At 45.2% G+C, this 13,372-nt stretch overlaps 1 protein-coding gene across 2 annotated transcripts in view; it reads left to right on the forward strand.

The window, feature by feature from the left end:
- The window catches only part of LARGE1 (LARGE xylosyl- and glucuronyltransferase 1), a 594,073-nt gene that overhangs the window by 305,656 nt on the left and 275,045 nt on the right, over positions 1–13,372 (forward strand). For both annotated transcript variants that reach the window (XM_081247956.1, XM_081247955.1), the window contains exon 5: positions 11,628–11,751. In XM_081247956.1, coding sequence (XP_081104082.1) covers positions 11,628–11,751 — 124 coding nt within the window. The remainder of the gene's footprint in view (positions 1–11,627; positions 11,752–13,372) is intronic.

A 13,372-nucleotide genomic window follows, 5' to 3' on the forward strand; every position in this document is an offset into this window, starting at 1 on the left:
CTTGTTATAGAAGCAGTTTCCAGATTTTGAAGGGAGGAACCTAGGATTTGAGTAAAAGAAACCAGAAGTAGGTTCTGATTCTGGACTTTCCATCTATGAGCTGGTGACCCAGCAGGTCACGGTACTTCTTGGAGCTTTGCCTTGCTCCCCAACCTCTCATAGAGCCCTGTTGTGAATATCAAAAGAGGTAATCGATGTGAAACATTTATGTATTTTATTTATTTAACAAAATAGGAAGGTAGTTCTCATTCTACATCAGGCTGTGTTCTGAGTGTTTTTCAGATATGAATGCATTGAATGTTCATGTAGTTCCATGGTGTGGTTACTGGTATCCCCATTTTATAGATGATGAGACTGAGGATCCATATGTGAAATCAAGGCTCAGGGTCACAGAGAGGAGGGGCAGGGCTGGGTTTGGACCCAGTCAGTCTAGCTTCAGAGTCTGAGCTCTTGAAAAGTTACCATTTTGAGTATCATTTTCTGAGTTTTATTTTCATTCATCATTTTGGGTGACCAGTTAGACATTATTATTATTCCTGTGATTTCCATTATCATCCTCATTCCCCCCCAGGTATGTATTTTTGAGGTGTTAAGTATAAATAGTGGTTTTAAAGGCCTGGACATTAGTGTTCTAGTAAGACTTAAGAAAATTGCATGGAGGAAAGAAAAGAAAATGGTAACTATGTGAGGCAATGGATGTGTTAATTAGCTTGATTGTGATGATGATTTCACAATGTATACATGTATAAAAATACCACCTTTAATGTTTTCAAAGTATTTAATGTATACCTTAAATATATACAATTTTTATTTGTCAGTTTTACCTCACTAAAGTTCAGGGAGAAAAACAGCAAGGACATGTAGAATCTGTGAACAGGTAAAAGATCTATGCTACTTAGTCATGCATGTGTATGTAAAACCAAAAAGAATTAATTCGTATAGTTCAGATGCCAAGGATAGGTCATTGTATTTGACCTTCATCCCAACCCTGTACAGTGGATGCCGTTACTCCCACAAATGGATGAGGAAACAGAGGCTCAGAGAGGTTAAATAGCTTGTTCAAGGTCACAGGTGAATAAGTGATGCTCCTGGGTTTCCAGCCTTGGCTCCGGCCAACCCTGGAATCCATGCTGCTTTTACTACACCATGAGGCCTTTGATTTGCTCTGTTCTTCTCCCCTGGAGAGCTTTTCTGACATGATACTGACTTGTCCTCGATTCTTCCTACATTATCAAGGCCACTTGTCCTCCCCCAAACCAAGAACTCACACTGAAAAACCCTCATTCGGGCTGCTGTGGTTTTCTGCAGTGAGTTCCATTTACATCTCTCAGTGTAACCGATTCACTGAGCATTCGAGTTGCTGTCACAGGCTCTTTCTTTTTCTAAAACTGCAATTCCATTGTAACCTTAATAATTAAGGATTATTTCAACTCAGCTGTCCCTGTATATTTTAATAAAAAACAGACCTTGGATTGCCTTACAGGGGCTGTGGCACATTCCTGACAAAATAAGAAAGGAAAAGCAGGGAGAAAGCTAGGGTTTAATCATCTTTGCCTCTTTGTATTACCATATTTATTGCATCCCAGCCTGGAACAGGGGAGCAGTTAAGGAAACTAGAGGCAGCAGGAGCATTGCTCATTATGAGCAAAATCTGTAGGCTGTGCTGAAGGTGAAGCGTGCACTTGCTTCCTTCTTTGTTAAAAAAGTGTGATCTGGTCTGAATTAGAACAGACCTAGTGTCTGTGTTGCTTGAACCCAACCAAGTGGACCCCATTGTATTTGAAGATGTGTACTCAAGCTTGCCTGTTCAGGTAGAAGTCTTTGCTCATGGGCTTAAAGCAGTGCTCCCAAAATGCATATGTAACTGGTGGACTGGTATAAAAGACTATTTCAGATGTTATATAGATGTAAAATTAAATAACATTGAATCATATATTAAGAAAACTATTCCTTTCATGATTCTTCTGAATGAGTTCTTGTTATCTTCAGTTTATGATACTCATTTTGGCGTAAATATGTTCTTAACATCTGTGTAACTCTTGCTAATTTACCTCTGGACAACAGAGAATAGGATGGAGGCTCATCACCTCTGGCTGATTTGGGGAATTGGAGGCCTCTATCTTTGAAACATTTTTACCTTCCTGAGTTAGGAGCCAATTGCAGAATAAGACTCAGAAGTTACACCTGGAGAATGAAATATCACCTGTACTGCTGTTAGTCCTGAATTGTGGGATGTTCTTTCAATTGTGGGTTCTTTTTTGGCCTCATGAATTGGGTTTACTTACAGTCTGAGCCAACCTGGACAACTGCAGGCCTTCCCCACCTGGGCAAATGATTTACTGTACAACACAGTTCCCCAAGGAGAGAAGCTCAGAGACAGCTGAACAGACCAGTCCTCAATCCCTCTCCCAAACTCGTAGGTCAGACCATCACTCCACAACTCAGACCAGTAAGTAAGCTTTGGGATGTAAATCACATACCATGAAATTCACTCTTGAAAAGTGGTTTTTAGTACAGTCAGAGTTATGCAACTATCACCACTATCTAACATTAGACCGTTTTCTTCATCTTGTAAAGAAACACCCATATGTATTAGTAGTCACTCCCCATTTCCCCCTCCCTCCATCCCCTGGCAACCACTAGTCTACTTTCTGTTTTTATGGATGTGTTTATTCTGGACATTTCATATCAACAGGATCATGTACTATTTGGTCTTTTGTGACTGGCTTCTCCTACATAGCATAATGTTTTCAAGGTTCATCCATGTTGTAGCACGTGTCAGTACGTCATTCCTTTTTATTGCCTAGTAATATTCCATTGTATGCATGTACTACATTTTGCTTATTCATCAATTGGTGGCCATTTGGGTTGTTTCTACTTTTTGACCATTATGAATAATGCTACTCTGGATGTTTGTGTTCAGGCTTTTGTGTGAATATATGTTTTCATATTTTTTCATATATAACGAGGAGTGGAATTGCTGGATAACTCAGCAATGGTAACTTTGCTCAATTTTCAGAGAAACTGCAAAACAGTTTTCCAAAGCAGCTACAGTCATTTTAGAATTCCACAAGTAACAAATGAGAGTTCCAGTATCTCCATATCTTTACCAACACTTGTTATCATCTGTCTCTTTATTTTAGCCATGTCAGTGGGTGGGAAGTGGTGTCTGAGTTTTGATTTGCATTTCCCTAGTGACTAGCGATGTTGAACATCGTTTCCTGTGCTTTTTGGCATTTGTATATCTTCTCCAAGAAATGACCATTCAGATCCTTTGCTCCGTTTTTAACCTGGTAACTTGTCTTTGTCTTGAATTGTAAAAGATCTTTACACATTCTTGGTTTTAAGTCCCTTATCAGACATATGCTTTGCAGATATTTTCTCCCATTCTGGGGCTGTCTTTTTCACTTTCTTGATGGTGTTTTCTGAAGCACAAAAGTTTTTAATTTTGAAGACCAGTTCATCTGTTTTTCTTTTGTTTTTGAGCTTTAGATGTCGTATCTAAGAAACCATCACCTAACCCCAAATTAAAAGACTTACTCTCACATTTTCTTCTAAGTGCCTCTACACCTAATTTCCAGGTAATTGTGTCCACTCTGAGGGAATTTGGTTCTCTTTGGTAATTATTCATTTGTCCATTCATTCATTCTTTCAATAAACAATCACTGGATGATTATATCTACAAGGAACTGTTAAAAATCTGAGGAAAAGATCATCAACAAAATGTAGCTTCCAGTGCCAAGACTCCATCTAACAGAGAACAGTTGCAAAAATCTAAGTTTTGAGCTCTGATATCAGTGGGAGACACTAGGAAAGGGCATCTGACCCATGGAATGGCTTCCTTGGAGCCGTGGCGTCTAAACTTAGAACAGAAGGCTGGAAGCAGGAAGTGCGGCAATGTGTAGGCAGTTGTGGAAGCCATGACAGCGTGAACACAGCCTGTGGGAGAACGTGGCCAAGTCCTGGACCTGACTCATGGCCAGGCACTAGGGTTGTAGAGGGGGTTAACGAGAGAGTAGGTGCTTTGTGAAACGAGAGACTCTCTACCCTAGACAGCTCACATTCTAGTGGAGGGTGGAGATAGACCTGCCGATGAAGATGGAGATTTCTTTTTTTTTTTTTTTTCCACCAGGGAAGCCCCATATTTCTTTTAAAATGCTTTTAGGGCAACACTACAGATGCATGTTAATATACCCTGCTTGATTTAAAAAAAAAACTTTAATGGTGGAACATATCAAATTCAAATAGCACAAGTTGCAGTGCTTGATTTTTCTTAAAAGGTCCATTTTTACTTCTTACTCTTCAATCTTGACATCACTTTTAGAATGCTTCCCCAACACCTGTCTTCTGATCCAGGCAGGCAGTGACATTTCCTTACATCTATGTTTCTTTTATCACATTGAAGATGGAGATTTCTAATGCTAGTCAGTGCTAGACAGAAACCAAACAGGGCAGTGGGGTGGGGAGTGATGGGGAGGGAGAGGGACATTTTGGACAGAGTAGCCATGGAGGGCTTCCTTGAAGAGATGACACTTCGGTTTATTCTTGAAGGAGGGATAAGAGGTGGCCACATGCAGGTCTGCAGAGGACAATGGCTGGAGTGCAGGAGGCATGAGCATGGACAGGGGGAGCTCATTGAAGGTCCTGTTAGCTCCAGGCGGAAGGCTGTATGGTGAGCAGGGGATCATGTGATCATTTTAGAGAGTTCAGGGCTTACAGGATGGACGAGCTATTGGAGGGAACAAGCTCAGAGATCAGGGAGAGAAGGGGTGAATATATTCATAAGATGTTACTGAAGGTTAGTTGGGATAATAATAGCTAATATTTATGAAGTCCTTACTGCCTGTGAGTCACCCTTCTAAGTTCTTTAAATATTTTAACTCAGTTAATCAGACAGTAACTATGAGTTAGGAGCCATCAACATCAAGCCCATTTTACAGGTTTGGAAACTGAGACTAAGACTAAAAAGCTCACTCAAGGTCACATCATTTGTGACAGGACCTAGATAAGAAGCAGCCAGGCGGTTTGGCTTCAAAGACCCAACCATGAGACTAACGCTGCCTCTGGAGACTTGTGGTTGACTGGGCGTGTGGAACATGGGCGGGAAAGGAGCCCAGGTGACAATCCCATTCCTAGCTTGTGAGTGTGGGTGAATGGTGCACCTTTCACTCAGGCAGGGAATTCAGGAGGATGGACATGTGTAAGGGGCCAAGAGAGGACAACACAAGCCCCTATTTAATATGCCAGGCGCTGTTCCAGAGGGTGGGATACACCAGTGAATGACCAACCAGGTCCCTGTCCCCATGGAGCTGACATTCTTGGTTTGTTAGGAGGGTTGTAATTGGGTCGTCTTGATTCCAAGGGGCCCATGGGATATGAAGTGGACCATCTGGTTGGCAGCCGGATTCAGAAGTTAAAGCTCAAGGGCGACATTCTGGCTTACCCAGGGGCTCTATGAAAAGTGGTCTGGGCCATGCTTTCAGGTGCTTTCCTCGTGGCCGCTGGAGGTGCAGTTGACGGGACCCACATCTTTGTGATGGTACCCAAGGTGGAACATTAGCAGAGCTCCTCCAGGTGTTCATCCTCCCCACGATGAGATGTGAGCTACTGCTGGCTAGACCGCATTGGATTACTGAGACAGGGTCAGCAAACTGTCAGGGTCCTGGTGGTCCCCTGAGCTGGGGACTGTGTGTCCTCTGATTAAGCATTTTCTTAGTTGTCTAATGAGGGAGGCTGATGAGGCTCACTGACCCCTTTGACAATGCAAACACCTAGTTTAGCCCTAAAGATGAGCCCAGTGTCTTTCTGGAGTTACACTCCCTTCTGGAGAGATGCTTTAAATAGACCAGAGGAAGAATGCAGAAGAGGGGGAAAGCCTCATACAAATGCTTGCCCCGAGGCTTCCCTGGTGGCGCAGTGGTTGAGATGCAGGGGACACGGGTTCGTGCCCCGGTCCGGGAAGATCCCACCTATCGCGGAGCAGCTGGGCCCGTGAGCCATGGCCGCTGAGCCTGCGTGTCCGGAGCCTGTGCTCCGCGACGGGAGAGGCCACAGCAGTGAGAGGCCCGCGTACCGCAAAAAAAAAAAAAAAAAAAAAAATGCTTGCACCGTCCTCCTCTGAGAGCCTGTTCCTCTTACCCACGCTGGTCCATCTTCTGCTTGGTACCTAGATTAACCTCCTGAATTACAACTTCAGTCTGCTTCCTGCTGAGCTCCCCAAACCTTGTCTGGCTGTCTTCCCGTTGTTAATACTGTCTCTCTCTCCTTTTTTTCCTCCCCATTCCGGGCATACACTAGGTGTTCAATAAACATTGTGTGATCCACTCAAATAAGACTATTCTTTCACTGACATACGGTGGACTTTCCCACCTCTGTTCCTTTCCTTATTCTGTTACCTCCTGCAGAATGCCTTCCTCTATCCTCCATCTTTTTGCATCCAAAGGTCCGGTTTACTTGCCACATCATCCATGGACACATCCTAGATTCTCCACTAGTGAGAAGTGGTCTCTCCCACCCTTATACTCCAGTGGCATGTATGTTCCTCCTTGTGGAACTATCCTGTACAGTTGTGCAAGTTGTTCACTATCCAGTTCTAGGAGTACCGTCAGTATCTTCAGGTGGCTCCCTGGGAGCTGTGCCATTCCCAAACTTTGCGGCTCTGTGTGTAGCCCAGTGTTATGGCACACCGGTGTTCTAACGTTTATGTGGTTATTTGTATTCTTTCTCTGTCTCTGCCAGATTGATTGCTGCCTGAAGAGAGAACTCTGAGCTCATTCATTGCCTAAATCCCTATTCTGCCTTACTTGCTGCTTGATAGCTCTTTGTTGGGTGTTTATTCATTCAACTCATTTTTTGTCTGTGAATGGAAGAATTAATTGAAAATAGTTTATTTGAAAAGTGACGCAAAAGCAGTAGAGAAAATAACAGTTTCATAAGTTAATGTAGATAATAGTTGTCCTAGTCCATTCAGGAGGCTATAGCAAAATAGCTCAAACTGTGTGGCTCATAAACAAGAGAAAATTTTTTTTTTTTCTCAGTTCTAGAGGCTGGGAAGTCCAAGATCATGGCACCAGCATGGCCTGGCTCTGGCTGGGGGCCAACTTCCTGATTACAGACTGAAGACTTCTCTCTGTGTTCTCATGTGGTCAAAAAAACAAGAGGGCCTCTTTTATAAGGGCACTAACCCCTTTCAGGAGGACTCTTCCCTTGTGACCTAAATACCTCCCAAAGGCCATACCTCCTGGTATCATCACCTTAAGGGTTAGGATTCAACTTATGAATTGGGGGTGGGGGGCAACGAACATTCAGACCATACCAATTGTTAGCATATGTTGAAATATTATATGCCAGGTATTTGCTAAGTGCTTTATATACATCACTTAATTGTCACAATTACCCAGTGTACTACTGCTTACTTACCATTACTGTTTCTGATTTGAAATGAAGAAATTGAGGCATAGAGAGATGAAGTCACATGCTTTCGGTCACTCGGTTAGTCGTTAATGCAGCCAGGGTTCTGACCCAGATGTCCTGGAGCAGAGTGCCAGCCCTGGACCGTTGATGCAAGCGTGCCTTCAGCTGCTTTTACTTCTTTTTTATTGTTTTTTTACACCTTTATTGGAGTATAATTGCTTTACAGTGGTGTATTAGTTTCTGCTTTATAACAAAGTGAATCAGTTATACATATACATATGTCCCCATATCTCTACCCTCTTGCGTCTCCCTCCCTCCCACCCTCCCTATCCCACCCCTCTAGGTGGTCACAAAGCACCGAGCTGATCTCCCTGTGCTATGCGGCTGCTTCCCACTAGCTATCTACCTTACGTTTGGTAGTGTATATATGTCCATGCCTCTCTCTCACTTTGTCACAGCTTACCCTTCCCCCTCCCCATATCCTCAAGTCCATTCTCTAGTAGGTCTGTGTCTTTATTCCTGTCTTACCCCTAGGTTCTTCATGACATTTTTTTTTCTTAAATTCCATATATGTGTGTTAGCATACGGTATTTGTCTTTCTCTTTCTGACTTACTTCACTCTGTATGACAGACTCTAGGTCTATCCACCTCATTCTTATGGGAATGTGAACGGTGACAGGGAAAGAGGGGCGCTGGCTTTCTTCCCCTGTTGTACCAGTGTTTCTTGAGCACCCATTATTTGCCATCATCTCTGCTGGGCACGGGGGGTGGCGATGAAAAGATGGTTCCTGTTCTCAGAGGCCTCGCGGTGGAGAGAAGGAGCCAGGTGTTTGAATTTGTATCACACAGTGCTTTGCTGTAAGTGGTAGATTAGCTTTTCATTTGAGGTGCCCAGTTAGCAGGAAAAGGGAGGGATGAAGATGGGCTCACAGAAGGCTTTGAGGAGGAGATGACTGACAAAGGGAGTTTGAAAGGAAGAACAGATACTCAGGAACCTCCAAGTATCAGGGGAGTATCCCAGGGAGAAGGAACAACCCAGACAAAGATACAGATGTGTGGAAAACGTGGTGTGTTGGGGCAAATAGGAGTATCTTGATCTGTTTAGTATTGTTACCCCATGTCTAAAATTAAGCCATCTCTCTACTGTGGATAAAAATGCAAGCTGACATTTATACAGATTTATCTTCATTCATTCTTGATACATAAGACTCCGGTCACGGCTCGTGGGAGAGGGGGATGACTGTGCCAACACTGAGGGCTAAAGGGACCCTCTGACTTCCAAGTGGCTGTCTAGCTGTCTCTGGCTTAGCGTCCAGGTAAGTCACTGGCCAATGAACAAATACACCATCACTCCCTCATGCCACCAGTCATCACCTAGGACTGCTGGCAGCTTCTGATAGGGAAGCTACCTATAGGGCTTCCAGGGAATCTGTAAGGCAGGCATGCCCCTTCCTTCTGAGTATAGATAGTTTTTTTGTTTGTTTTGTTTTGTTTTGTTTTGTTTTGTTTTTTGTGGTACGCGGGCCTCTCACTGTTGTGGTATCTCCCGTTGTGGAGCACAGGCTCCAGACGCGCAGGCTCAACGGCCATGGCTCACAGGCCCAGCCGCTCCGCGGCATGTGGGATCCTCCCGGACCGGGGCACGAACCCACGTCCCCTGCATCAGCAGGCTGACTCTCAACCACTGCGCCACCAGGGAAGCCCTGAGTATAGAAAGTTTAATGGGAGAGTTTGCAATGTTCACGCAATGGGTGCCATGGAGAAATTCAGCAGTGCTGATTGCTCCTTTGGGTCATTTGTTCAGCTCAGCACCCTGAGCACCTGTTACGTGTTTGGCAGATTGGCCTTGGATAATAACTTTCTTCAGGTCTAGACTCATCTACGCAGTTCCACCTGGCTTTGCCACCCTCACCTTAAACTTGGTATACCCAGTCCCAAACCCATCATCTTCCTCCAGTGTGCCTTTCTTCTTGTAGCCCCTGTCCTGAACGAATCACCACCAGCCCAGGAACCCCAGTGTCTTCCTCTTCCTCTCCATTTCCCCCATATCTAAGATCTCTTCTCCTGAAATTCCTCTAGCTTCCACTTCCCTGTTGCTCTTCCCCAGACACTAAATCGGATTCTTGTTTCACATTCACCTAATCTCCTAAACGAGGTGTACACCTCTGTTCCCCTTAGCTGCCCACTGTCCATCACCTATCCCACTCTTCATTTCGTTTATTGAACTCCTACTGCATCCCAGGCACTGAGTGTGATCATGGGGCTCTCCATTTCAACACAACTGGCACCATCCTTTACTCACCTGAGCTCACGGTCGAGGGGGCATGCAGACCAGTAAACAGGCAACTGCAGCCTAAGGATGGGCACAGATGCTGAGATGACTGTGCATTGGGAAGGGCCCCTGACTTAGTCATGGGTCGTCAGGGAAGGATTCTAAGAGCAAATGGTGGCAGACCTCAGAAGTGAAGGCTGGGTGAGAGAGAACCAAATGCTGAATGGGGGCTGTGGAGGCGGGGGGTGGGGGGGAAAAAGGAGAGGACAAGACCGTGAGAGCAGGGATGGTGTCTTACCACCATGTCCTCAGCATCCTGCTCGCCACCTGGTGAACAGTGGGTGTTTAATAAGTATTTATAGAAGGAGCAAATGCAAGAGGGTTTCCTGCAGAGTAAACGGTATGTGCAAAGGCCCAGGTGGAGAGAGAGCACGAGGGTAGGGGGAATTGAAAGAAATCTGTGTATCTAGAACTTAGAACAGGGCTGGGGAGCGATTGCAGGAGGCTGAGAGCTAGGGGGCCTGTTACTCCCCGCACCGAGCTGATCCAATCCAGACTGTTAAAGCGGGCGCTCATTGCACTGCTCCCTACGCGCTTGCATCTCTCCCCTTCTCTGCTCGAACCCCCGAGTCCCTGCTAGCCCTTCCCTTCCCACCACACTCTCAGCACCCCCTGGGCTCCAGCCAGAGTCTCGTGTTATTCTCCTTGGATCAAGTCCTCTCTTCTTTGCCAACAATAAAGTCATTTATGCTTCAGGGCACTACTTCCCCCACCTCTTACACATTCTTCTGACCCGGTCCAGATTAGCCCTCCTTTTTCTTTACTCTTCTGGAACCTTGTGTTCTGTTGTAGCTGTTATCACAGTCCACCTCCTGTTTATATTTGGGTTTATATTGAACTGTCTCTAAATAGTAAGAACTCCTCGAGTTTGGGGTGGGCGAGGGCATTCTCATCTTTAGATTTCCAGAGGGGCTCATTTGTGGTATTACGATGTATGCTGTTAACTCTTACTAGAACAATGATATTTCTGATAATAGTTCTTCTGGGTTGAACTTCTGGTTTGTGCCTGGCGGTCCCTCAAGAAGGCATATCTGCTGTCTGTTATTATCCCGTCTATGTTTGTTGTTGAGATGCATCATATATTGTACTTCTTATCTCATCTAACTGACCCAGTAGCCCGTAGAGGAAGTTTTTCACATTTTGCAGAATGAAGAAGCAGCAGTGCAGAGGTATAAGGGACACGCTCAAAGTCCTCCCCTCATAGATGCCAGATCTGGGCTTCAGACCCATTTCCATTTGAATTGGAAGCTTTGCCCTTGTGTACTGCTGGTTTGTAGTTTGGGTGCTGGCTCAGTGTAACAGCGGGTCAACTGAGGTAGAATGAATAAAGTCTTTAGAAATACTACAAGTGAGGGTGGGCTGATACTCAGTTATGGGAGCCCCAGGTGATGCCATCGTGGCTGCCTGTTTCTCTTTCGGAGAGGAACAGGCAGAAGATAGGACTTAGTGCTGTGCTGGGAGAGAAGTGCCTTGCCCACTCCACACGGCCGGTCCAAAGACCTCATCCTTTGTCCACGTGCTTCTGCACTGATGCCGGTACATCCAGGTGGTAAAGATAAAGCGTTGACCAAATTGTTACACATGCTCTACTTAAGATTTCTAGAAATACAGATGCCCTAGTAACAGGTATGGCGGTTGGCTTGCATTGAATGTCACCAGTGATTTTACCCTCTCTGGTCCTTGGTGGCCACGTCTCTGAAATCCTGAGGTTGGATGAGACATCCTCTCTCCTTCTCAGCTCTGACATCCTCCCCAGTAGGTAACATGCCTGATTGTCCTTCATCACTGCTGTTCGAAACTGGCCACACGTTACCAGCTGGTAAGAGCGTGTCTCTGCAGCCTTGGTTCTCCCTCCTGACTCTCCTCCTCTCCCTGCCCACAGGCGGAACCCCCTGCATTTCCACGTCATCGCCGACTCCATCGCCGAGCAGATCCTGGCGACGCTCTTCCAGACCTGGATGGTGCCTGCCGTGCGAGTAGACTTCTACAACGCGGATGAGCTCAAGGTACCGGTGGGAAGGGAGGTCAAGCAGGATGCTTTTCTTGTTTATGGTTTAGTAGACAGCAGCAAAGGCAGAAATGTCAGCTCGCAAACTGGAAATGTCCAGGGTATAACTGAGGGTGTTTGCCACTTGAATCTGATTTGATTATCTGAAGCATTAAAGCAACCATTTCTTGAGCACAGAATGCGTGTTGGTCTGTGCAGTTCTGGCCACCAAGGCTTTCTGTGGAGGCTGGAGGCTACTGGCCTGGTCCGTACCTAAAGAAGGCCTATGGTGGCCAATATCTAGAGAATTCTGTTACCCGGTGAGGTCAGCGCTGAGTCCGACAGGCCTGGGTTTGAATTCGTATGTTGTCATTTACTGGTCATAAGACACAAAGTAAACAGGCTATACCTTTGGATCTGTTTTTTCATGAGTAGAAATGTACTTATCACCAACCTCATGGAGTAATTAAGAGGCTCAAATGAGAGAACATATGTGAATGTGCTTTAAAAGACTATGTTGAATAAATATTAAGGATTATGTTGGGCCAGAGGGTTTCAACCAAGGGAGACTCATTTGGCCACGTCATTCCCTTGCTTAAAATCTTCCAGTGGTATCACATGGTCTGCATCAAGCTTGAGATTCACAGTCTGATTTAAAAGTCCTGCATATTCTGGCTCTTGACTCTTCTTCCAGTCTCATCTCTGGCCATTCTTGCAAATATGCTTATTACTCAGCTCGAAGAAGCCACCTCTGGGCTCTCTGCCCTCCCTCCTGTGTTTGAGCCTTTGCTTCTGCTGTTCCTTCTATCTTACACACCCTTCCAGCTACCTGTCACACCTCCCACTCATCCTTTAGGACTCAGCTCCATGGCTACCCACTCTGAGAACTTCCCATGACTCCTCCAGGAAAGAGGAGGACGTTTTCTGTTCACTTGCCCGTCGACTGCTTTAGTTTAGAACCTTCTTAACAGGAGACGGGGCTGGGAGCACATCTTGTTCTTTTCTGTATTTCTGGCGCATTTGTTGGTACCCTGTAATGCTTGTGGATTTAACCAATTGCTGTTATTAGTGGAACATGTAACTTTGCAGAAACCGTTGCTGCTCTGTCTTCAGTCACCTTGGGAAGGACTAAACACCTAGGCATGGGGCAGATTTTAGCAAATTGCTTGGTCTAAACCTCATAAAGCCATTATCTTTTCATTTCAGAGCCATAGCATTTTAAATAGATCACAAAGATGTTGGCCAGAGTTGCTCATTTTCCCATATTTCAGGCTCTGAGGTTGATCGAGATGTTCAGAATTTAGCATTTGGGGATTGTCGTGGTAATTTGTGTGCCATTCCAATCTATTCTGAGCTCAAATTGATTAACACTCTTAAAAAGGGAAAAACAAAATTTAGCAAATTGCTGCGCTAATTAAGGTGAAAGCAAGCCACTCTGTCTCCCGAGGTCTGAGGGCCAACACCATGGGGAAAAGCAGCAGGAGGGGAGGGGGCCACGTCTGGCACAGCATGCCTGTTCTTTCTTAGAGCAGTCCTGTGTCTGTGCCCCGTGCAAGCCTGCACCCCCTCTGCTCTTTGAGGAAACACGAAGTAGTTGAAAACCCCAATTTCATTTCCCATCTTGCCATTAAAGAGCTATC

The sequence above is a fragment of the Mesoplodon bidens genome, assembly GCF_964165515.1.
Source record: "Mesoplodon bidens genome assembly, chromosome: 11".
NCBI lineage: Eukaryota > Metazoa > Chordata > Mammalia > Artiodactyla > Ziphiidae > Mesoplodon > Mesoplodon bidens.